Raw genomic sequence first — 26,058 nt, 5'->3', positions numbered from 1 at the left:
TTCAAAATAGTGGATATAGCATATCTACAAGCTCACAAGCCCGATGTTGCATAGTCAGGACCCGTTGTTAGCATGTACTGTTGTATATCGCCTATTTCTGCAAGTTTCAAAAAGGTTTGAAAATGTATGACAATTTTGCAGCAGACTAATTTATACAGATGAATAGAAACTATTCTGATGATTATGCAAAATTGTGATTTCCTCAAATGATTGCCATCGGGCAATTATGTAGCTAATAATTGTTGCAGGCCTTACACTCACATATGTAAACATAGGCCTACTGTATATGTGACCAGATGCAGCAGATACCGACCGAGTCATCTGGCACTTGCGCACTTTACAGCACACTCACCCACACTCATTATAAACAATAAATGGTTCGACTGTAGTTTTTTTTAAATCGACCAGCCATTGTAGTTTTTTTAAATCAATGATTTGACATACAGGGAGCCAGTGTAAAGATCTATGCACTGGATTGATATGATCCACTTTCTTGGTATTAGTAATGCCCCGAGCAGCAGCCTTCAGAATCAACTACAAATCAAACCTTTTAAGAATGTATGCAAATATAACTGATTTATATTTTCAAAACAATCCCAGGGTGCGTAACAATCATAATACTATACTATTTTTTTTAAAGTTAAGCAATGCAATTTTACTTTACTTTTTATTCTAAAAAAATACAGTTGTAGTTTTATAATGAGACTATGGAGCTCTGACTACTTTGTGGGCAGAATGTTGTAGTGGTGAAGGGTCTATACTGTAACTGAGGTTACTACAGTGTGCTTCCTGTCAATTCAAAAACACAGGAAGCTTAAATGATTCTTGACTGAGTCTGAAACTAATCACTGATGCACAATAAAGAAGATGTGACATCATGTGCGTGGAAATGTACAAAAATAGCAGATATACAAGCTTGCAGTGTGGCACAAAGTGATGAGCTGTGAGCTTGTATATCTGCTATTTTTGAATAGCAAACGCAAAAATTTAAGACAGATGCTTTCCCGGTTTTAATGGGTTAAGTGCCTTTTTCATAACCAATGTATTTTCATCTTGGTGAAAATCCTCTTGACTTGACTATTTTGACAAGGAGTCTGAATGGACACCATACGATAATCTTGATTTAGTTAGTTTAATAGTTATTTATCGTAAGTAATACACAGCTCAGTGGATGATTACCTTTGTGTTTTCAATAGGGAGTAGGTCAATCCTGGTAGATACTGCTGCCACCTTGTGTCAATATTTAGACCTTGCCTTGTACCACTTCACTGTGCATTGAATTAGATTTACTGTATACAAGTAATACTTCTAAATTATAATATAGTAATTTATAGCATATTGAATCATTAATGTTCAATTTACATGAACATCACAATGTTTGTATAGAACCATTTAAAGAATTAACTATTTTTTAACCTTTAAATTCTTTTTCTATATGAAAATGTATTATGTGTAATGTCTTTGTCTTATTTAGACAATAATCACTCAAATAGCTGCTAAGAGTATGACTTGACAGTGATTATCATTTTTATGTTTTGTGAATGTTGACTCATTAAACAAATGTGAATTGCATCTGTTTGTAAATTGTTGTGCTGACCTATTATGCTGTCATCTGCATGATACATATTCAAAGACTGGAGTGATTGTTTTGTTTTTAAACTTTACAAACACTTTTCTGTTGTAGCTCAGTAATCTTCCTATTTACATTAGGGCAAATACTGTATATTTATTTAGATTTTGTTTTTTATTGAATACTTTATTAACACAAAAAGCCCTAAGGGCCTACAACCATTTGCAAGTTGCTGTACTCTGTCCTCTAACCCGAGTCGTATACCACCCTAGCATAATGCGCAGGGGTTAGGTGAGTCCTAACTCCTAAGTGTGAGGTTCTTTCAGATTTTATGGCGGATTGTACAGCAAACCAACAACTTCTAAGTGAATGTACTTAATAATATAATGGTACATTTGCCTGCTGCTTTTTCTAAAAGATGGAGACAATGTAAAATCTCGATGTTTTAAGTTTTCCAACAACTTGATTGATTGATTGATTTATTAACAGTTTGCAGAATTACAGTACTTTTCAAGTACAACTCAATACAAAAACTGTTAACTGTGACTTGAGGTGCATGCATATAGTCTGGCATGGCTGTTAGCCAGACTACTCTAGTCTAGTGTATAGGCTATATCACTATTCTCTACAATTCGCCTGTTTTTTCCACTAGTGAGTTGTTGTGGTAGAGTGCTTCCAGTGACAGATTCAAGAAGGCTCCTAGGCCAATTTCATTATCTTTAGTCAGACATATTTTTGATAGGAGGGGCCCACATATTTGAGTGTTAACCTACATATTTCATATGTATTGTAAATAGGGCTCCCAGGCCCAGGGGCCTCATGGACACCGTCCATGTGCCTCTCATTTGACAGGTTGGAAGTTGATAATAACTGGGTGGGGGTGGGGCATGCATTTCCAACGTGCATCGTTCCAAGTAGGCCAGTGCACAACGGGCAAGTTGTGTCTCCCCGGCCGGAACCTTTGTCTTGGCACCTCTCTTCCCGTCGGACGAATGAAGACGTTGCACAATATGTATTTCCGGTGCTTGTTTCAGTTTGGCTGGATGTTTGAAGGTTCTGAAATGATAAACGTTGATGCTTCAATGGCACATTCCTTAAACCTTCACACATACAATAACAGTGTTGCCAAGTGTAGGTTGGAGAGTAAACAACTGGAGTAACTGCAATATTTAGTAAACGTACTATGTTTAAAAAGATGGCTGAATTTGGTCCAGATTCCGGGGGTCGAGTTAAGGTAGATTCTTGTTATATTTATAGTTACTATAACAGCATCTTTTGCGTTTTGTTATGTCATTCTGCATGAATACAGATAGATATCTGGGGGTTATGTTACTATATGTTTGTCTTTGTTGTATTGAGTTGTGCTTTCGTTTGAAATGTATCCATTCTGCATAATGTTAATAAATTAATCAATCAATCATCAATGGACTCATATTTATGTCATTCTCATTGTTCATATAATTTCTTCTGTTTGTTGAAGGGGATAACGATTGTAAAGCCAATAGTGTTTGGCAACGTTGCTCGTTACTTTGGGAAGAAGAGAGAAGAGGATGGTCACACACACCAGTGGTCTGTTTATGTCAAACCATACAGGAACGAGGTACTTTATTTTTACTTCATCAGTCATACACCAGTGGTAGGTTTACGTGAAAACACAGAAAGAAACATATCGTCTCTGTCTGGTGTTTACAAAACTGTTACAGGGGTAGAGTGGCCGGATAGTAAGCACTAGGTTGCCAGTTCGAACCCGGGCTCCCCCAGAGTTAGTGTCGAAGTGTTCTTGAGCAAGACACTGAACCCCAAATTGCTCCTGATGTGCTGGTTGGTGCCTTGCATGGTTTCCGCCGCCAACAGTGTATGAATGGGTGAATCATGTAATGCACAATCTATGTAAAGCGCCCAAGGCGCTATATAAATGCACCATTTACCATATGAAAGAACTCAAAGTTAAAATATGGAGATAAGAGTTTTCTGCCCGATAACAGCGATATACTTTGTTGTTAGAAATATTATACTTCTACTAACTTGTATTTAACACATTAACCACAACATCATCACATTTATTTAATCTTTGTATGTATGTAGTTGTCTTCCCCCCCCCTCCGTTAAAATACAATTTATTGTGTTTGGTGTGACTTCATGTTCCAGGACATGTCTGCTTATGTGAAGAAGATCCAGTTCAAACTGCATGAGAGCTACGGGAATCCACTGAGAGGTCAGCACACCCTAGCTGCAATTTGCAACACTAGATTCTTTTTAACAGATGCAACACTAGTGTTACTGCCTCCTGCATTATGTGCAAATTCGAAACAGATGGTACGGTTCAGTGACTTTGACGAGCGTTTCCAAACTCCAACTCTTAGAAACAGAATTTCTTGACAGACTAGCTCATAACATGTCTACGGTGGATTTTTATGAAGCAAGTTTGAAAGAGATAATTCAAGCTTTCCCTACAGCTGCAATATTGGTGAGTTTAACGTTGTTTAATACAAGCAGATCGGAAATTTGATTTGGATCAATGGGCTGTCAATGGAGGGTATTAACTCTAGATTCATCCCATTATTAAAACAAATCTAGTGTTGCAAATAACGGCTAAGCACACCCCATCTACAAGCAGATGAATTCACACAGATGAATTCTGACAATTATGCAAAAATGATTGTGATTTATCTCAAATAATTGCAATTATGTAATAATTGTGAAAGCCCAAATGCAGTGTTGCCAACTGCTTATTATAAGCTACTTTTTCTGTAAAGTGTCTTGTACATTTTGGTGGTTGTGGGGTTTCTTTTGGGGGGGGGCTTATTTCAATAGTAGTTGTTTTTATTTATTCCATCCAAATGTTGTATACAGTTTTAACCAGTGGTTCTCAAACATAGTATGTCTGCAGACTCTGCAGAGTAGATCCACTACCCCCCTACAAGATATGTCTTGTTTTGAACATTTTTCATGGATTTTATTTTGATAGCAGATCTACAAGCTCACAACACAATGTGACGCATTCAGGCGTTCAGACATATCAGGCTTACAAAATGGTGATGTAGCAGTAATTAACAAGGCATTTTCAATAGAAATGTACACAGATACCCTTTTTTCCTTCCCGATACCGATTTTGATAACACATAACCTTTTCCTTCCCATCCCTGAACCTCAAAGTGAGTTCCAGGGATCCTCCTGGTTCCTTGACAGGGTCCCTGGGGTGTCTCAATAGTGCGTCTGGGCATGCTGTGTATGTGAAGTTAAAGTGTGTCTAACTGTGTGTGTGCGCGTGTTGCAGTGGTAACCAAGCCTCCATATGAGATAACGGAGACTGGCTGGGGAGAGTTTGAGATCGTTGTTAAGATTTTCTTCATCGACCCCAACGAGAGACCTGTGAGAACCACACATGCAAACTCACTAATATACATGAGGACACATTCATTTACACACACTTAATGCACACATGCATGGAAACACATTATCTATATTTGTGTGTGTGTGTGTGTGTGTGTGTGTGTGTGTGTGTGTGTGTGTGTGTGTGTGTGTGTGTGTGTGTGTGTGTGTGTGTGTGTGTGTGTGTGTGTGTGTGTGTGTGTGTGTGTGTGTGTGTGTGTGTGTGTGTGTGTGTGTGTGTGTGTGTGTGTGTGTGTGTCAGGTGACTCTGTACCACCTGTTGAAGCTGTTCCAGTCGGACTCCAGTGCCATGCCTAAGAAGACTGTAGTGTCGGAGTTCTATGATGAGATGGTGAGATGTTGAAACTCTCTGAAGTAGCAGATATATATATATATACTGTTTATATATATTAGATGAGAGAGAGAGAGACTGAGGGATGAACAGAAGGAGAGAGAGAGAGATGGCTAATTGCCATTTGTTTCCTCTTTCATCTCAGATCTTTCAGGATCCAACAGCCATGATGCAACAACTACTGACCACCTCCAGACAACTGACCCTGGGAGCTTACAAACATGAGACCGAATGTATGTATACACACACACGCACGCATGCACGCGCGCACACACACACACACACACACACACACACACACACACACACACACACACACACACACACACACACACACACACACACACACACTGGAGTCTGGAAACAAATTGTGTCTGTGTGTGCGTGCATCTGTGTGCAGTTGCAGAGTTGGAGCAGAGAACCAGGGAGAAGTTGGAGACAGCAAAGAAGAGAACAAGCCAAGAGATCACAGAGTTGAAAGACAGACTGAAGGCAAGCAGAGAGAACATTAACCACCTGAAGTCTGAGATCAGAAGATTGGAGGAGGATGGAGATCACAAGGACACCTGACACACACACAGCACACTGGGGTTTTTACACACAAATAATGAGAGAAAGAAATATCTCGTCGCTATTGGGTGGAAAGAAACCTTGTATGTCCAAAACCATTACTTTTCAGGAAACTGAATAAAAAAAACCTGTGATCCAATGTAGTTAATGTTTAGTTACAAGCTCTTGTTAATATTTAATTGGTACAATATTTAGAAAACGCACAGACACACATGACCTTTTTCACTTTAAAAAAAATGATTCATAAATCGTGTATAACATTTATGAAAAGAAGAAAGAAATTAAAGAAATATGAAGATACAAGGTTTCTGCCCAACAGATCAGTGTATAGTAGAGATACTATGATTTGTTTATGTCGTGTGATGTTTTATTTTTATATGCTGATGTTTTTTTGTTTTGTTTTTATTCAGGCAGCCTTGTGCATCTGTAGGCACTGTCAATCATTTAGAATGTTTTATACATAAATGATTATGATGATGATTCAAACACCAACTGACCATTTCCTGTTGCGAGCCGGAGTGAAACTTTAACCAACATTAAGTCTTTACCATTATATGCCAGCCATTGGCTTTAACATTTTAATGTGTGGTATTAATAATTGCAATTGAGCCATTTAGCAGATGCGTAAGTGTAAGTGGTCGAGAAATTAGTGCTAAGAAAATTTGTGTTAGAAAATCATTTCTAAAATAACTAAGAGGAAGACGTCAAACCTAGCATCTATTTAAATTAAATGTCAACAAGTCCTCTAAAATGCTAGCGTCCGTTTAACTGAGCTCACAGTTAATTAACAGTGAATGAAAGTATATTCAACTATATGTTATCACACATGGGATATTGTCATTAATGTCAGTCCTGAATGTATTCTATCGCTTTCTCCAAGGCAACCAATTTAGCCAATCACAGCACGATCTTTCCTCTGGCTATGGGATGTAGGAAGTTGAAGTTCCTACTCTTTAAAAAAGTTTGGGGGGATCGATCGAGGACCGAGACACCAGACCCCCCCTGCTTGGGGTATCCCCCTACCCCCCAAAAAAATATCCTGGATTTTCACAGTGCAATGTTGGCAGGCCTGCAATGGTGTTATTGTTATGTCGTTCGTCAGTGTTCTTGTCGAACTGTCTTCAATCAAACGCTCTGCGTCTGAACAAGGCATGCTTATTAGGAAGTGTCAGCTCACACAAGTACAAGAGTTCCAGGTAAGCAGCATGTCCAACCAGAGTTGTTGGCTTTTGTAGGGCTTTTGTATACCTTTTTTGTAAAGGAGAGCAAACTTGTGTTGACCACAACAATTTCGCGTCATGGCTGTTGAAACCATGCTGTCATCTAGATTAACTACTGCCATATAGTCCAATAAAGTCCATATAGAACAATTTAATTTGAACCCACTGCCACTGTGTGTAAACCTATACTCTATGGTGGAAACAGACAGTTTTTCTTATAAAAAAAAAAGAAAAATCTTCCCCACATTTGCCCCAAAACTTGCCCAACTAATAAAATATTGATATGGCCCATAGGCCTATTCATATTTATTTTATATTATTATTATTACAAGGGCAAATACAAGTAGAAGACCGGCTGACAGATTATTTTTAACTAGCTGAGTGGCGTAATGATATCAGGAGTGTTTTTGCCCTGACGTCAGATCTAGTCTGACGTTACATAGGAATTGGTGACCTGCTACCAAACCAACACACATCCAATATCACTGCCATTAGCAAAAAGCAGCGACCTCTGGGGGTACACAATTACATAGGTCACGAATTGCAATGTAACACCCATACAAGCTTCTGTCACCGTTTACCGACAGTTTGTAGTGGCCGCCGTGGGGTGTAGTGTCCATAATAAATCACCTGAAATTATATTACAAAACGAATGTAAACTATATCCATAGAGCTGGTCAAATGACCTAACTACAGAACCAACGTATCACCAGTGACAACATACCGACGGTTTGTTTCGCTGGTATTCAACATATTTCAGGTAGGTGGAATAGAGATTATAGACTAACATGCATTCATTTATATACCAGGAACATTGGATGGGAAATTATGGACCCAGCTGAATACTGCCTTCTTAACACGTGTCAGTTTATGGACGATACAATAACAATTCATCAGGTCTGTATGATCTGACGTCCGGGAAATGTGTTTGTTTGGAAAATTTTCCTCTAGTGATAAATCAGTTTCAGTGAGATAGAGAGAGAGACCGACTTTGGTGTGAATTTGTCTTTCATATTATGACCCCATCAGCATGTTTGCATGCAATGATCATTGTTTTGGCGCTGTTGCATACAAAAGCTCCATTGTTGCAGCATGACCGCGTCGGAGAGCCGTGTAAAGTCCATTCACTGAGCCTATCGAGAGCCTCATCATATGATTTAATGTACACACAAAGTGCCACACTTCAGCTGTTCTGCATGCAGCGGCGACGACTGTCTTTGTAGGACTGAGAACATTTGCGGGGTAATGTAACTCTGGGAGTGTGCAGAGAGGGGTCCATAATGTGGTTACATTACATCTGCACATTCCCAGAGTCACACATGGATAAAATAACACTACTGTACAGCAGGGGTCGTCAAGGTTTTTCCAGGCCAAGATAAGGACGATGAAGGACCATTAGCTGAGAGAGATGAAGCAGGGACCCCCACTGACTGTATTGAAATCTACTGGGTTGACAGCACTGTACTCTATGTTGTGGAAATTAATGATTTTTAATTACTTCCTTTTCACTCTGTACTTGCTCTGCTCTTTTTCCCCTCTACAGTGTACAGTGTACACCAAACTGAAAATAGAAGATCATTCTAGATTCTAGATCTTGCGTTGTGTGCTTGTAGATCTTCTATTTTTGGGTAAAGTTCTCCTCAGAATAGGGATGCTAGGGTTCAATTGTGGTTAAAGGGGCATGCCACTCATTTTCAACATTTTACTATGTCAATAATATAGCTTAGAGCTGTTTCCTAGAACTGGAGGTCTGGAAAAAAACATTAACATGGTGAAACACATCTTGATGATGTCATCAAGATGTGTTTCACCATGTTAATGGTTTTTTCATAATTACAGTTCTAGGAAAAACAGAATGGGGGGGACTTTTTTATTATTTCCACACAACAGCTCTAAGCTATATTAATGACATAGTAAAATGTTGAAAATGAGTGGACCCCCTGTTTAAGTCCCCTGCTGTACAGTTTATGTACAATCAGAGGTAATCCTGTGGATTTTACAGTATATACTGTTGCGTCAAAACTCTAGCTGCCAGAGGAAGCATTTGTTCCAGCCCCCAGTCCCAGGGGTCTCTGGTTGTGTTGATATCCGCCTCAGATCGATGTAGTGAGCGCTGAAGCGCTGAAGATGAGAGTGTCAGTATAATAAACGTTGAAAGGAGCAGACATCAAATGAAAATGTGTGCGTAAGATTGGCTATGAGACGGATATCTGATAAACATTATACTACATACAACATACAATCTATCAATAATTAATGAATAATTTTACAGCAGTTACACTGACAGCCATCTATGGTTCTGTAGTCTACATTCCAGTAGTAGTCTTTGTGTGAAAGTGCCAGAGTCAAGCAGGATTCATTAATTCAAGAAAATAACGGAACATATGGGGGCTTTGTTGTGGCTGCCGGCACAACGAACTGACCAAGTCGCTCCGTCTTGTACCGGGAGACGATGAGTCTGTGGCTGAATGTGCTCCTCATTCCAACTAGCTGGGGATGGGGAGGGGTTCGTTAGGATAGCGTCCTCATCCTGCTCACGTCCGCAACCACATCCTGACCAGTGTCCAGTTTTAACTACAGAGCTAGCCTTCCCTCACCGCCTTGTTAAGTTTGTTAGTGTCCCTTGCCCCACTGTGGCAAAGAATACAGCAGCCTACATGTCAGCTTGTAGATCTGCTATTTGTACTTGTTTTCATTTAAAAAGTTTGGGAACCACTGCTGTAGTGTAGAGGCCCGTCCAGTTTATTTAGGTTGCATCCATCGATTATCTTATCGATTACAATCCATTGCATCGATTAGTTTGTTTAAATGTTTCATGCATTGCAGCCCTAGGGACAGTTAACATCCAGGAACGTGCGTGTACACCTCGCTGGCTCTGTCGGCCTGGCGCCTGCCCTCCAGTGTGTCCTTGTAACACCCCTTGGCTGCCGCACACGCCTTTTTCAACTCGTTCTGGACGGCCTTGCCCCCCTTTAGCGTCCCATACCGTGAAAGCCCGCTTCTTCCTGATCAACACAACGGGCCTATAAATGGACTCATTGATCCGGGGCCTGTTGTTGGAAAAAGCAGCAGCAGTACCGTTTTGGTGGGTACAATGCTCTCCTCACAGAACCTGATGTAGTGTGGAGTACAATGGCAGAGTCCATTGATGTCCTCACCGCAGACCTCCACAAATATAGTCCGCAGTCTGTTTCCCTGAAACGCACTCCCTCGGCTCCTCTGACTACTGCTGAACAACCCTGGTGAGGGCAGACAGGCAGGCTTCCACTTGACAACAGCCTTGTGTGTTGTTGGTGGTACAAGCTTGATATGCGGTTATATAGTTTTAGTGGTAGTGTATGTAGTGGTGGTAGTAATAGTAGTTGTGGGTACTAGGTAGTGTTAGTAATAATAGTAGTGGTAGTTTTAGTGCAGTAGTAGTAATAACAGGTTTAACAGGTCTCTGAGTTAGAATGTCCATTCCAGCCCTGCTTTGAATAAACTGTGTGTGTGTGTGTGTGTGTGTGTGTGTGTGTGTGTGTGTGTGTGTGTGTGTGTGTGTGTGTGTGTGTGTGTGTGTGTGTGTGTGTGTGTGTGTGTGTGTGTGTGTGTGTGTGTGTGTGTGTGTGTGTGTGTGTGTGTGTGTGTGTGTGTGTGTGTGTGTGTGTGTGTGTGTGTGTGTGTGTGTGTGTGTGTGTGTGTGTGTGTGCAGCACTGCACTCATGGAGCAGGCCACGTCCTCAGACAGAAAAGTATCACATGAGAAGCCGGTGTTGGAGGTAATGTTTAATGAATGATTATGTATTCATTAATACAATATAAATACTATATTATACCAACATATTGCTATATGCTATAATAGATATGATGTGCTCAGCTGTACTAAGAAAGTTTTTTTTTAACCATTTTCAACCTGGCATCCCTGCTTGGGCATGTCAAAATTAGCCGATCTACAAGCTCACAACACAATACGTTGCAATGTGACACGCTGTGAGCTTCCCCCACTCCTGTAAATAAAATTAGTTGAAGCCTATCGAGCTTGATGCTTATCATAAATGGAAATTTAAAAGCAGTGAATAGAAAATGGCGATTGAATGGCTTCACCTGAAGATGCAGTGATAAAGCCAACAACTGAACATTGAGTGCACAACATTCTTTACTTAAAAAAGTTGTGCAGTAGAAATACATTCTCAGACACCCCCATTTAGGAGCTATTCTGTGTTGATCATGTCATCTAAATATAAAAAAATATATGCATTTTGTCAATAGCTATGTTTGTATTAAATTACATTCCATTACATTATATGTTTTTTTCCATTCTTGTTCTGATTTTCACTTTTTCATATTTTTGTGTGTGTGCGTGCGTGTGTGTAGGTGAATGCCGGTGAGAGTTTGTCCGGTGGAGCCGAGGGTGGAGAGGCTGAAGAAAATAAGACTCTCTGCACTCCCTCCAGGAGTTACAGAATGGACTACAGACTGGAGGTTAAAAAATAAACACTTCCTCCTATCACTTCCTCATCACAATACCTCCTCATCGTAATCATTAATATTGAATACAATCTGGTCAATATTTATTGATTTAATTCCATGTTGTGCTGGCAGGAGGAAGTGACGAGGTCGTGTCGGGACAAACATGGCCGCTGGTCCAACCCCTGGCCCACGTGGACGTTCCCTTCCTACAGCACTCTGTTCCGCTTCATGTTGCTGGACAAGAACAACAGCAACATACCTACTAGTGCAGAGGTAACTGCAACGAACTAACTAACTAACTAATGTAGTAGTTGTATATATTTAATCCTGTAGATTTTATATCAGTGGAATTCATAATTATGAATTAATTATTCAAAAATCTGAATTATACGTTTTCAAAATTAAGAGTCAAATCAATCTGAATTTTAGAAGGGGCACCAGTGAAATGAGCTTAGGAATAAGCACAAGATTAATTTGTATTTAACCCTTAAGTTTAAACCACTAATAAAATAATTAAAAAGATTATAAGATAATCAATTATTATTTTATCTCAATAAATCTATGGAATCTGAAGGTAAGAGATCTTTTTCCATTACATAGCCTTTTTACTTTGCATGTGTCAAAAACCAGTAAGTTCAACTCTTGAGCAAATAATAGACTTGTTTAAAAATATGAATCAATTTATTTCCATACCTAAGCTATATACAAACTTAGTAGAATGGATCACAATAATCAAACGAATTCTTAAACAAGGGTTAATGCAGGTTCAAATAGAATTTAAGAAACAAATCAAATGATAATGAAATTATCTGATATAGATAATGTTCTTTGCCATGAACTTAGGAACTTGATGTAAATGCATCACTTTCCTGAGTGTTGGTTTGTTGAGAGCTTTGAGAGAGAGGCAGACTGGGGTCGTCTGTCTTCTGAGGGAGAGAGGTTGTGTGGCAGGCGGCAGGGGTTTGGATCGTCTGGGTAAATAACCCCTGAGCCTCTCGTTGTAGTGCCTTGGATTGCCTGGGATCGTCTGGGATGCTCAGGTCAGAGCGTCGGGGTTGGTCTGTGTAAGCGATGTGGCCAAGACCCTCTCATCAGACATCCTTCTTTCTGGTTCCTTCTGGTTCCTCTCCTCTCCCTCCATCAGGGTCCTGGATCCTCTGAATCCCTCCGGATCCTAACCCTATCCTAACCTGACTGGGCTTCATCTGCCTCCTCATTATATAGCTCTCTTCGTTGTGCAATGCATGGCTCAGTTACCATATGTCACTCTCATTGCAAGATGGAGACATTGAGATGTCTTGTGAGTGACGCAAAGTCCTTTCAACATTCCCAGAAGTTGTCAACATGTTGTTGTGAGGCAAACGTCTCCTTGAAGTTCATTTTGGGAAAAGGTGTATGCATGCACTTATCATGGCTTTAGATTTCACATAACACACAATCTGCAATAATTACATTTATTGTACAGTGAATGTCATATTTCCAATCAATGATCAAGGAATTGTGAATGAATGCTTTTATGACTGGAACGAGTGAGTGGAACATTCAAACATTATGACATCCAAAGTCAGGGTGTGATCTGTGGCGATGACACTTCATCCAACTGAATGGAATCAAGTCTTTATGGTACAAGGGTATCCCATGGGACTGAGTCTCTGAGTCTGTAGGGAAACAAGTCAATAGAATGTATATTTCCTATAAAGGCCAATCCTCTGGAATTGGACAGTTCTCAGTAAGAGTGTGTACATGTGTGCACACAATTCTGCTACCATGGGCAGTTTTTGATCAGACAGTCAGTCTGATCTGGTCAGCATGGTAATGCTGACCATTCTTGAGGGTCAATAGGTCAGAAGACTCCTCTGCAGGCTATAACTGTCCAGCTCCTCCACTTACATGCACTGGGTGCACGTGACGTCAGTATGGGAGAGAGATTACTTCATGTTTATTAGATTATCCAATGCTGTATGTGTTATAGCTGGATATTGTGCTTTTATACCCCTCGTCTACTACACTAACTACATGAGCGTTGCGCTTGACATGCGCAGAGCAAGTTCTGTCAGGAAACTCAGTGCAGTTGTTATAGGCCGTTCATTGGGTCGCCTCAGCTCCACGTTTGGTAACTCATCCAATCACACACTCATTTAATTTGCAGACCGCAAAGCTGGAAGTTTGCACTACTCATCCCTGCTTGCTTTGGCTGCTGCTCATGCTGATGCTGCCGCTCTCACCACTGCTATCTTGTTGCTAAAAAAATGCTGCTCGCCCTCCACCACCTCAGCTACCACCTGTCCTTTTGGATCTGCCGTTTATGTACAGGGGATTCGTACCTAAAAGCAGATCCAAACAATAATAAATATATTGCTCATTTTATATTCAATACAAATATTTTATGGGGTGCATACTTAGTTTAGACTAGTCATTGGTTAGACATGGGTTAAGGTCAGGTTTAGGTGTGCTGCCCCGTGGGAGGGTAGGTTTAGGGTGAGGGTTTGAGATAGGTTGTAGTTGTAGGACTAATGACTGGTCTAAGTTGTCCTGACTGAACTAACATCAGAAACAAACCTACCAGTACTGAGGTAAATATAACAGCAGTGAGACATCTACTGGTACAGAGATAACTAACTAACCCAGGGGTTCTCAACGTTTTTGGCTGGGGACCCCAGGAAATGCTTTGGCCATGTCTCGCGACCCCCTGCCCCGCCCCCTCCCCACCACCAATACAAACTGACTGCAAAAATAACCTTTAATAATAGAGAAAATATATCATAAATGAATACTGAAACCAGATATAATCATTAAGGAAAGTTTATGCATGCACCACGTACTATGTAAACTCTTAATTTCCATTTTCCAGCCATTCATTTTTTTTTTAAATATTATTATTTAGGGCCCCCCCAAAATAATTTGGCGACCCCCCGAGGGGTCGCGACCCTCGGGTTGGGAACCCCTGAACTAACCAACCAACTAACAAACAACAGCAACATAACCTACTAGTAAAGCTCTCTCTCTCTCTCTCCCCCCCGCTTTCTCCAGGTTCTGGACTCTGAGCTACCAGTGATGGTTCCATATTTTGTCCAGAGTCCAGACCGGAACAGCAGTAAGCACTCTGCTCCAGGTCTCCGGGTCACGTGGTTAGGACACGCCTGTGTTCTGGTGGAACTGGACGGGTTGGTTGGCCCCCATGTTTTTATCCAACAGTGGTAGTCATTGTGAAAGTATTTTTCCAACATTAGCACTGTAGTGTATACAATGATAGTCATCATAAAGAGAAATGTATCGACATTTCCCCTTCAACCACATGAAGCGTACTGTCCGTATTCTTGTGTGGGGGGGGGGGGGGGGGGGGGGGGAATAAAAAATAGCACCACAACCATTGTCCGTTGTACTGTCCAGGTGTCTAGCACGTAAATCACAACACATCATTATGTCCATAGGTTGAATATTCTGACTGACCCCATCTTCAGCCAGAGGGCCTCACCGCTACAGTTCCTGGGCCCCAAACGATACCGCGGACCACCCTGTACCGTCCAACAGGTAGGTAGTGGGACCAGGGGCGTAACTAGATGTCACTGGGCCCTGACGCAGGCTGATCAGCGAGTGCCCCCGACAGCACCCCCCCCCCCCCAGCGGGGCACTGTACAATTGTAGTTGTGATTTGTGCATGTACCTGGCTGTCGGGACTCGAGACTGGGAAAGCCCACTGCATGCACACTCGTGGCGCGCCACAGACACTACTGACTTCCTTCGCGTTATTAGCCTACAGCCTGGGACCGAGGCTACACTCTAGAGGAGAGCTGTTGGGAGGGAGGCGGGGCACATGTTGCCTATGCATAGGTATGGTGTGGCTGTGTGTGCTATAGCAGCAGCCACCACCAGGCTCCGCCAAACTTTGTTCAACTCAACTGTCATTGCATCTCTGTATTTCATTTTACAGACGGCACGGGTGGGCGGCCGTGTGCCCCCCTTGCCTCTGGGCCCCCACGCAGTCGCGTTGTCTGCGTCACGGTAGTTACGCCCCTGAGTGGGACCACCCTTTACCATACGTGGGCTAGAGCCCTGCACAGGCCCAGCCCTGCATGGCCCTGGCCTGTGGTGTTCGAGCTAGTCTGTCTATAATTCTTTAGCCCAAGCCCTACGCGGCATCAAATCAATTTGTTTCATCGTAACTGTACAGCAAAGACAGTCCTTCTACACCAAATACCCTCACCCTAACCAATTGTTTGCCTATTATGACATGCTCCAGATGATCTTCACTCCTCTTTCATCTGTCCTCTGTTGTCCTGTCTCCCATAGCTCCCCAGGATAGATGCGGTTGTGATCAGTCACTCTCACTATGACCACCTGGACACAGGAACAGTGGCTAGTCTGAACTCTCGCTTTGGAGGTGATCTGCGCTGGTATGGAGGCATGGAGCGAGGGATGAGAGTGGATGTATACTTTTTAGAATCATGTGTCTAGTGTCCCCTACCTAGGCCTACAAATTAGGAAAATTATTACGGTTAGATATTTAGAGATTAGGTTTAGAGATTTTGGTTGTACTGCGAAAATAGCCGATCTCCAAGCGTCTAAGTATAACTCGGGCTTTAGGGTTGGGGTTCAAATGTATAGTAATTGAAGTGTGTGTGTGTGTGTGTGTGTGTGTGTGTGTGTGTGTGTGTGTGAGAGTGTGTGTGTGTGTGTGTGTGTGTGTGTGTGTGTGTGTGTGTGTGTGTGTGTGTGTGTGTGTGTGTGTGTGTGTGTGTGTGTGTGTGTGTGTGTGTGTGTGTGTGTGTGTGTGTGTGTGTGTGTGTGTGTGTGTGTGTGTGTGTGTTGTGTCTTGTGTGGTGTGTTAGGTTTGTACCCATGGGTTTGATGGATTGGTTGGCGAAGGCGGGCTGTGAGAATGTTATGGAACTTGACTGGTGGGAGGAGAACTGTGTGCCGGGTCATGATGACATCACGTTTGTCTGCACCCCTGCTCAGCACTGGAGCAAACGCAATGCGTTGGACGACAATAAGGTGATTATTATTATTTTCATTAAAGTTAGCTTTTCCACCACAAAGAGAATCCCACGGGCACGTACAGGTCTAGTTCTCATTAAAGTTCGCTTTTCCACCACAAAGAGAATCCCAATGGAAACAAAAAATTGGGTTTCTTTATCCTTTTCTCTTAACTAGCTGCGCTGCATTTTGTTCTGTGGAATAGAAATTATACTGGGTGTGATTTTTAATTTCTTTTACATTTAAAAATGTTACAAATCCATCAATGGATTACAGTGATAGATATATCTGGGACTGCTTTACAGTGGTACTCACTGGTTCTGGTTCACCATTATTTGTATACGTTTGTATATTGTCATGCAGACCATATACAATTACAGTATCCTGTGGTGAAGCCCAGGATATAATTACAAACTTTCCAGTTTAGTTAACTGGCCACATTGATTTCTACAATTTAACTCTGTCGAAACTGAAATAGTCATAACTGGCACAGATCACTTTCATTATCAAATGATTAGCCCTTTATCCAATCATTTCAGGTCTGTTGACAAAACCTTGGTGTGATTTAATCTTGTGAGTAATTTTAACCAATTCATTTAGACATGTTTTTATATATCCAGGTTCACTTGCTCAACATAGAAAGCTGTGATCAGTATTCTAAACTACATGGTGAATAAATAAGAACTTCAACCTGTATCGGTAAATTATTACAGATTCATCGATATCGGTCAATTGTTGCCCTTTGTTTCTCTCTTTTTGTTGTTATTATTATAATTATTTTAAGACAAATATCGATGAATTGGCCAACCAGGCAACCACTATTAGTTTTTGCTGTAACATTGCTGTCAGGGGTCCTGAACTTGTTACATTTTGTGTGGTCAGTCTCTGTGGGGGAGCTGGTCAGTGTTGGGTCCAGTTCACCGGTTCTTCTTCGCTGGTGATACTGGATACTGTTCCTCCTTCCTGGAGATCGGACGGCGCTTTGGACCCTTCAACCTCGCTGCCATCCCTATAGGAGCCTACCTGCCCAGGTCTCTCACACACATCCATATATACCCTATACATACGTATGTTCTCAGCTTGTTTCACCTTAACACATTTAGGACTGAGGCTGATTCTAAAAAAAAATCCAAATCAGTGGTTCCCTAACGGGTCCATTTGGTTCTATTTGTACACTCTCAGAGTTAAATTAATAACATTGATTTTACAATATAAATTGGGGGTCCCAGAGATAGAAAACTGGGGGTCCTTGAAATTAAACGGGTTGAGAATCACTGCTAGAGCCGTGAAAATCTTCTCGTATGGGGGTACCTGGCATATCTTTTCTAAAGGAGGTTAATTAGTGTCAATTTGGGGGTCCTTGACATGAAAAGGTTTGGGAACCACTGCTCTACTCTCTGTGTGTGTGTGTGTGTGTGTGTGTGTGTGTGTGTGTGTGTGTGTGTGTGTGTGTGTGTGTGTGTGTGTGTGTGTGTGTGTGTGTGTGTGTGTGTGTGTGTGTGTGTGTGTGTGTGTGTGTGTGTGTGTGTGTGTGTGTGTGTGTGTGTGTCCTGCAGGGATGTAATGCGTGGACAGCATGTGGATCCAGAAGAAGCCGTTCAGATCCACATAGACGTTCAGGCTAGACACTCTGTGGCCATTCACTGGGGAACCTTCGCCCTTGCATATGAGGTAGCTGTGTGTAGGGCTGTCGCCATTACACATTTAAGTTGACCATTAATTGTCACACAAATTAATTGCGATTAACGATTTAATTGTGTTTTTGGCATTGAACATTTGGAACATTGTGAATTGAAATGACAATTCCGTTTGCCTTTTACACTTCGTAATAAAATAAGTGCACAGGGAAGATGTCAAATAACTCAAATATACCAAGACATTACTGGCATTTTTAATAAAACATTTTTTTAAATAGCGGAAATAGCTGATCTGTAAGCTTGTAGATCCGTAATTTCAGCTCTTTAAAAAAACGTATAAGCAATTTATCAACATGGATAGTAGGGGCGGAAATCTCTAGGTAGTAGGTTTCAAGTTGATTACAATTCGATTAATTCTGATTAATTGGGCTACAATCCGATTACGATTCGATTACCGATTCGTCACGATGCCAATACATGATTTATTTCCCCCTCACTGTGTGACTAATAAACAAAGTGCTTTTTAATGATCCATAATGAAAGCACATTCATTTACTTCCATTATCTTGTATTGCTAATGAAAACAAATTGTCAAAAATTCACTGTCAACTGGAAGGTTATATTTGACATCAATAACTGCAGAAAACTCACAGGAAGATAAACAAGTCCTTTTTTTGTAAAATATCAAATATAGATTTTCTTTTTAAATAATAAAATAATACATTGACATCATCACATTTAATGCTGCATTCACATGGGGTCAGGCAAGCGGTAGACAGCAAACGGCACCACCTGCTGGATGGCACGGAACGGTAAAAAGAGTAAATATTTTAACATTGATGCCGTCTGCCACGTCGCTGGTTCTGGCTGCCGTTCCGTCCTGTTCTGTTTACCGTCCTGCTCCCGTCCACTAAATTGACTTGATCCCATGTGAATGCGGCATAAGAATTGATTTTATTTTCGACCCCTAATGGACACAATTATGACAAAATTGTTGATTACCTCAAATAATTGCGATTAGACGATTATGAAATAATTGTGACAACCCTAGCTTTGTGTGTGTGTATGTGATAAGAGCACGAAAGCAGTGTGACATATGATACAATAATACATAACAAAATGCATACACTGTCAAGAATGCCTTTGACTCTTTCTCTCTCCACAATTTCTCTCCATCTACCCCTTTCTCTCTCTCTCTCTCTCTCTCTCTCTCTCTCTCTCCCCCCCTACTTCCTCACATGTCCCTCTGTCTATGCCTCTCTCCTCCCTCCACCCATATCTCTCTCTCTCTCCACGTCAGCCCTACCTGGATCCTCCTCTCCGTCTCAAAGAGGCGTTGGAGAAGAAGAATTTACCTCCTGACATCTTCTTCACTTTGACCCACGGGGAGACACGCCTGCTGACGTCACCGCAAAAGGACGTCGTCCATTGATGACATCGTGTGAAGGGGACATCTCTTGCAGATGACATCAGATCTCCCTCTGCTGATGACATCACCGTGTCGCATGCCCACGGACTCCAACTATGAATGTTTCATCATCATAATGGTCACGTTTCATCCTTTGACTTCCTGACCAGAAAGACAATTTAGAAAGCTGAGAGGGAGACAGGGTAGGACGGATGTATAGTATGTTATCTAGGATACTGATTTTACTATACACCTTTTGTCCAAATGTTGTGTTTTATCAACTTTGTCACTTTTCATAATGCAGTCGAGTGCAGTATTGAAGTGGCAGTTGCCAAATACTTTTTTTTATGTAGTAGTACATATAGAATCAAATTCTGCATTCTACCAGCTACTTGACTTAATGTTAATGTGCTTTCAAAAGCAAAAAAGCAATTTGTGAGCCAACCAAAGAATTTGTCTGATCAACAGGCAACGACGCAGACCGCAGCATTGTCGCTGCAAACGTTGAGCGAGAATTTCACAGATGGAGAGTTTCACGAATGCCTCCTTGCATTGCTTGCAGTGTTTAATTCTGTAAAAAGCAAAAACTGTTGGATATAGCGCTCACTCTAAATTTGACATTGTGTGGGTTTATGTTTTACTGTGTAAAACATAGGGGCACAATTCAATTTCGATTCAATTTCAAAAACAGCAAAAGAAGGAGATTGACAAGCTCAGTCAAGCTTTGCGTTTCGAACTTGTAGATCTGCTACTTTTGAGTGACGCTGTAGCATGATCAAGTAGGGCGTTCATTTACGGGGGGGGGGGGGGAAGTTAAAATGAATGAGATAAGAGGTTTCTGCCTGAAACAATCTGTACATGACACCCGCACAACTAAATCAGGCTTTAGCCTGCTGTGCAGAAAGGCGAACCTGTGTGACCTGCTCGGGTCCTCCTCACTGATGTGGACCCAGGGGAACCTGAAGCCTGAATTCCATTTTATGTTCTAACATTGCAACAAGACCATGAATATGTTTCAGATTTCACATACAAAGTTTACTCCCATTAATGGATGATACATTGTTCACTTCCGTACCAACCTTTTCAAAATGTTTAGTTTTTAATGGATTAAGAGTTTTACGAAGTTTCAGTCTGGCAACAAGGACGATATTGAACATTCCAACCCCCCCCAACAACAGACCAATCATAGCTAATCACTGTCTAAACGATTGATGTATTTGACTTAGTTGTAATAAAAGTCATGAATCGGAAATGTCATGGATTTCTTTTCTCCACCATGCATGGGGAGAGTATGTTTTGCACTCCGTCCGTGTGTGTGTGTGTCTGTCCGTCTGTCTGTTACCAGCTAATCGCCGTTACAGTTGGCCCCGTCGGCCGCTACAAAACTGTGCGCACACACTCCATGCATGCCAATTCCAAACCTGCCCCAAATGTTCCAGAACGGCCTGTTGAGGCCACCGTGAGGCCAATTTTTGCAAAACTATATATTTTTATATTACGACTACACATTTTATCCATACATCACGCAAATCGGTACACAATATCTCTATAGTCATGTGATCAAGACCGATCTGTTTGATTTTTCATATTCCATCCTGATTGGCTAAGATTGATATCTAAAGTTTGCAGGAGTGGCCCGTTTTGAACAAAATACCGCAAATGAAAGCATGTGTCTGGTCACCGTGAAACTGCACGCACATTCCCACTTGGCTGAGGAAGACAAAACCACTTGACATGTTTCAGATCAAATCAGCCTCATGTATAGGCACTAGGCGCTATTACAGGCATCTTTACCTATAACTGCACCGATCTGTGGAAAGATTTGTATGCACACTCCAAGGCCAAGGATCTAAATCTGCCTTTTATCGTGCCACCAGGAGGCTGACTTATGTGAACCACATTTTTTTATATTCGTCCTTCAGATAACTACAAGGTCAAGTATTTTGTTCTTCCTTGCATCTTCCATGGCAGTGTGGCATAACATTTAAGCAATAAGGTCAGGGGTAATTTAGGCTATTTGACAATTGACAATCGACAAACAACTGCAATGCAATCTGGTGTGATAAATAACAGCCTGGTTCAAATGTCTCAATTTCAACAGCCAAGAAACTAGACATCAAATAACACACAAGTAAAATAAAAGTCAAGTGCCTCAATAAAACAATGGTCAACTCAAACTAATAATATGAAACAATTATTGGAGAAAAATCCTCGTATTTTAATTATCTTGCAGCTCGTTGGAGCAGACGCGTTGTTATAGTGTAGGCCTACTGTACATCTTACTTTATATACCTACCAAGCTCGTTGACACTATAGGGGAGAAAGGTGTCAATCAACTGTAATCAAGGTTTTTTTGAGAGGGGGTGGGACTAAAAAAGGAGGGAGACACGAGTGAGACCGAGGCTACCGGCCTACTCTATTATGGTAACAGGGTGGGATCCCCCCTCCTAGCCATGGTTCACATGACGATCATGACAGTCATAGTCCATGAGCCAGACAAGTTTTCATTACGAAATGAGTGGGCAAAACCATACCTATATTAAATTGTTTAGAAGGTCAATATAAGTAAATTAATATATGATAACACTTCCACAGGAGCAGCTTTTTCATATTTATCACACATTTTGTTATTTTCACCTATATACATGTGAATAGGATGAAAAAACTTAAGAACTAGTGATCACCATGAAACTTCCCTAGTAGGCCACATTGAAATGCTCTGATGTATGATTACATCTATCTAGAACACTCTAATATACACATTCATATTGATACAGATAGGAGTATTAAATAATGAATGCACAAAATCTCTGTACGTGCATACACACGTCCATCTAGTAGACCATGGGTTTTCAACAGGTGGTCCGTGGACCACTGGTGGTCCGTGGAGGTATTGCATGTGGTCCCTGACCATGCATTTAGTAATGTAGGATTTGTTGATTTTTTTAAATGTTCTTTCCACTAGTTGAGAAACCGTGAACTGAATGACCTGGTGACCTATGATGAGTCCATCCATGTCATTTACTGACAAGTTGGAGTTCAAGAAATTCAACAGAAAAAGGGAGTTAGAATCTCAAGAAAGGGGAAGTGCACTGAATGACCTGGTGACCTATGATGAGTCCATCCATGTAGTCATTTACTGACAAGTTGGAGTTCAAGAAATTCAACAGAAAAAGGGAGTTAGAATCTCAAGAAAGGGGAAGTGCACCGGATTGTCTGGTTGAGTCATTATTATTAGGACATTTTACCAGTAGTAGTCAACGGTTGAGAAACAGTGGGATGTTGTATACACATGGGATGCATAGCAAGTGTTAAGTTACAAAAGCACTAATCTTAGCCCATATCCCCACCCAACACAATAGTGGTCCCCAGGTTGATTTGAAAAAATGCATTGAATGAGTAGTGCCCATGACGCGGGAACGAAATTCATTTTCTAGGCACTTTTTCTGGGGTCCCAACACGGCCTATAGTTGATTAATTACATGAAAACAATGATTTATTGTATTACAAGTTTTCTGAAATTGTATATTTAAATATGCAAATTAGGCATTATATAGGAAAATATGCCTGATTTTGCATGACTGTCAATTGAATATTGTATTGACAGAGTCAACATTCTTATTTCATTTTGTTAACATGTCAAAATCAAAGGTTTTAAATGAGGGAATATTCAATGTCCATATAGTAGCCAATGTATCATCTAACTATAAATGCAAAGTCTCTGTGTCTGTACAGCTGTACGTCTGTAATACATGTAACACCAAAACCGTTCGCCCCACCTACTTCAAATTCGACACACGCGTTCTACACCCCCACAGGGAGTGCAGTGCCCGGTGTTGAGTTGGTCGGACCCATGATTGTCCAGAACCGCCACAAAAGGCCTCTGCCCGGGCCACAGCTGACATCACAAGGCCTCTGCCTCTGCAACTCCATATTTGGGCATGCCTAAATACGGGTTCGTCCCACCGACTTCTGACATCTGCATAGACCCCATATTTGGGCATGCCTGACAAAGATGGGCATAAAAGGTGATACCGCTGACATCACCATGACTTGACCAGCTCAACAGAACGATGAATTGGCTAATAGATGGCAGTTACAGATCACCTTTTTTACATGCCAATATGCCCAAAGGTACCCGAGCCTATACTGCAACCGGATGCGTGACGCACAACAACGTGCATAGAGAGCTGAGTCAGACAAAGCACGAGATGCACGCCTAAAGCTGCAAGATCTGTGGTTGGTGTCAATGCGGGATGCAGTCCACGGCCACGCATCACCCTGTGTCCAACCAACATCATCTATCCATTCACTCTGCCCCACCAGTTTCCAGTGAGACCCTGCTTCGGCATGACTGTCAATAAGTCTAAGGGCCAGACACTACAATGTGTTGGGGTCTTCTGCATGAGGAACTTCTTCAGCCAGCCTGGTGTCGAGTTTTAAGCATATATGAAAGTATTGAATAAGTAAAATGACTATTCCAGTCAATTACCCATACTTGAATTATGCAGAAAGGTGTGATTATAGGTCTCTACACAATAATGGCTCAAACGTTTATCATATATTTTTGTAAGAATGTGTGTGGTAATATAGGGGGCCACATATTCAATGCATGATAACGACCACTAAGCTATGTGTCTGCAATGGTTATCATGCCAAACTGTGAAGTAGAGATGCACAACAAGTCAAAAAAATCACACCAGCTTTGCCCACCGATTTGATTCTATAGCTATGGCCCTGGCTCGTGTTATCACACTATAATAGTGTTTCTGATTGTATCTCTAGAGTTACAAAACGTACAAACACATGTTACCACTCATATTAAAGCTTAGAATGGTGAGCAGTTTTCTATAGCCATTAGGAACATGTTGGTTCTTAGCACACACTTCCAAAATGGGGATATTTGCAAGCCTTATTTTAAATTTCTTAGATGTGTGTGCAAAATACTGCATTAAAAGCCCATTTAAGCATATATGGAAGTTTTGTGGAAGTAAAATAACCATTCCAATCAATTCCCCATATTTGAATTATGCAGAAAAGTGGTTTCATTGGTCTCTGCACAAAGTAAGGTTCAAAAGTTGATCATATATTTGTTGTCACAATTTGCATGTGGCAATATAGGGGTGCATGTACTCAATGCATGATAACTACCACTAAGCTGCTAGTCTGCGATTGTTATCATACAAAAATGTGAAGTAGACAAGTACAGCTAGTCAAAAATTCAAACAAGAATTTGCCCACCCATTTCGTAATTAACGCGCAAATTAGGGGGGTCTGGCTCATGGACTATCATGTTTCAGGGCTACCCCTCTCCATATTTCTGACAGAAGCCGTTGAGGGCTGATTTCACCCTTCTGCAGCTATTCTGGTTAATTTTGTCACCAAATTCAGAGCCACGGTGAGGCTATATCAGTGTGTGAACCTTGCCCTGTAGGTAACAAGAAGCTTCACACAGTATTTTTACCTGCAGCTGCTGACATTACTAGCTGTGGCTATAGTCAACAAACATGCTAGCCTGGAGGAGAAGAGAAAAGAGTGTGAGACATTTCAACAAGTTGTTTCTGAGTGAGTATAGTAGGCTGGCCAGGCTATGGATGCTATCTGAGAACTGTAATGGAAATTTATAGTTTTAAGGATAGTGTGGTGTTTTGATTAGTGTGCTAAACAGTGCAAAATACACATTAGAAGAAGAATAAAATAACGAAACGTTTGCGTTAACTCCCGAGTTCAGCAGCCACCATGCAGTTGAGGAATCTTACTTAGTTGTATGTGTAGTGACTCTGCTTTGTCACAAGATGGGGCACTTGCCGCACTTTCACATCATTCATCAAAAAAGTAACAAGATTCAGAAAAATTGCATGGCCTACATGCTACTGTAGTGTGGCAATAAAACCTGGATCATTTTTTAAAAATAATGTATGCATGGGTTTTATAGGTTCTATATATATATATATATATATATATATATATATACACACTACTCAGTGTAAAATATTTCACAGAATTCATAAGAGACACAATAATATGAGATGATATCAGTTGTCATATACATTACAACAAGAATGATGTGTGGGTGATGATGGCTGACACACACACACACACACACACACTCTTACCTTTTTTAATGGCCACTCTACATGTATTATGTCTGTGGTGTATTTTGACTGACGTAGAATAGAATAGTCCCCACTCCTTGGGGTATTTTTTTGTCACATTATATGTATACTGAAATTTATCCAGCCATTCGATTCTATGGGGAGCAATTACGGGTTAATAAGTGTGTTCAGAGACACACATTGACATTGCTGGCCTGGAATCATACCCGGGACAACCAGGGGCTCTGGTTCCCCAGGCGGGCTCACTAACCACTCAGCTATGGCCACCCCAGTCAGCTATGACCAGTGACCACCCCAGTGGATGTAGTCAGTCAATTAGTTAGGCATACATTGCAATACATTTAACCAATTAATCCATAGCTAATCAACATTTTTATTTTATTTTTG

General features: G+C 41.1%; 3 protein-coding genes across 5 annotated transcripts in view; all 3 read left to right on the top strand.

The window, feature by feature from the left end:
* LOC306916446 (proline-rich protein 5-like) overlaps positions 1-881 on the top strand; it is a 16,292-nt gene extending 15,411 nt beyond the window's left edge. Inside the window, exon 10 of the mRNA XM_079494298.1 lies at positions 1-881. This exon is cut by the window's left edge and continues 653 nt beyond it. The gene's annotated coding sequence lies outside the window, so the exon portion shown is untranslated.
* A 1,696-nt stretch (positions 882-2,577) lies between these two features.
* Positions 2,578-5,967, top strand: yeats4 (YEATS domain containing 4). Its single transcript, XM_079494846.1, has 7 exons — positions 2,578-2,804; positions 3,051-3,170; positions 3,719-3,785; positions 4,848-4,942; positions 5,205-5,294; positions 5,440-5,527; positions 5,695-5,967. Exons 1-7 carry the CDS (start codon positions 2,754-2,756, stop codon positions 5,862-5,864), a joined length of 681 nt encoding a protein of 226 aa, XP_079350972.1. The 5' UTR covers positions 2,578-2,753; the 3' UTR covers positions 5,865-5,967.
* Positions 5,968-6,744: 777 nt separating this feature from the next.
* LOC306916808 (N-acyl-phosphatidylethanolamine-hydrolyzing phospholipase D-like) lies at positions 6,745-20,801 on the top strand. 3 transcript variants are annotated; one of them, XM_079494844.1, is made up of 12 exons: positions 7,628-7,844; positions 8,628-8,712; positions 10,776-10,842; positions 11,438-11,545; positions 11,666-11,806; positions 14,564-14,697; positions 14,965-15,064; positions 15,824-15,927; positions 16,363-16,528; positions 17,393-17,541; positions 18,067-18,181; positions 19,448-20,801. In XM_079494844.1, exons 3-12 carry the CDS (start codon positions 10,786-10,788, stop codon positions 19,577-19,579), a joined length of 1,206 nt encoding a protein of 401 aa, XP_079350970.1. In that variant the 5' UTR covers positions 7,628-7,844; positions 8,628-8,712; positions 10,776-10,785; the 3' UTR covers positions 19,580-20,801. The 3 variants fall into 3 exon arrangements, with proteins under 3 accessions (XP_079350968.1, XP_079350970.1, XP_079350969.1); XM_079494842.1 differs by lacking the exons at positions 7,628-7,844; positions 8,628-8,712 and adding an exon at positions 6,745-7,060; XM_079494843.1 differs by lacking the exon at positions 8,628-8,712.
* Positions 20,802-26,058: the final 5,257 nt, after the last annotated feature.

Source organism: Electrona antarctica (assembly GCF_951216825.1).
Source record: "Electrona antarctica genome assembly, chromosome: 23".
NCBI classification, from domain to species: Eukaryota; Metazoa; Chordata; class Actinopteri; order Myctophiformes; family Myctophidae; genus Electrona; species Electrona antarctica.
The sequence above is the reverse complement of the archived record's forward strand: the minus strand, read 5'-3'. Positions and strand labels throughout refer to the sequence as shown.

Coding starts and splice junctions, on each gene's coding strand:
- yeats4 (XM_079494846.1), top strand. CDS start 2,754: ATGTTTAAAAAGATGGCTGAATTTGGTCCAGATTCCGGGGGTCGAGTT. Junction 2,805..3,050: donor ATTCCGGGGGTCGAGTTAAG/GTAGATTCTTGT, acceptor TGTTTGTTGAAG/GGGATAACGATTGTAAAGCC. Junction 3,171..3,718: donor TCAAACCATACAGGAACGAG/GTACTTTATTTT, acceptor TTCATGTTCCAG/GACATGTCTGCTTATGTGAA.
- LOC306916808 (XM_079494842.1), top strand. CDS start 6,939: ATGGTGTTATTGTTATGTCGTTCGTCAGTGTTCTTGTCGAACTGTCTT. Junction 11,546..11,665: donor GAATGGACTACAGACTGGAG/GTTAAAAAATAA, acceptor TTGTGCTGGCAG/GAGGAAGTGACGAGGTCGTG. Junction 18,182..19,447: donor CCTTCGCCCTTGCATATGAG/GTAGCTGTGTGT, acceptor TCTCCACGTCAG/CCCTACCTGGATCCTCCTCT.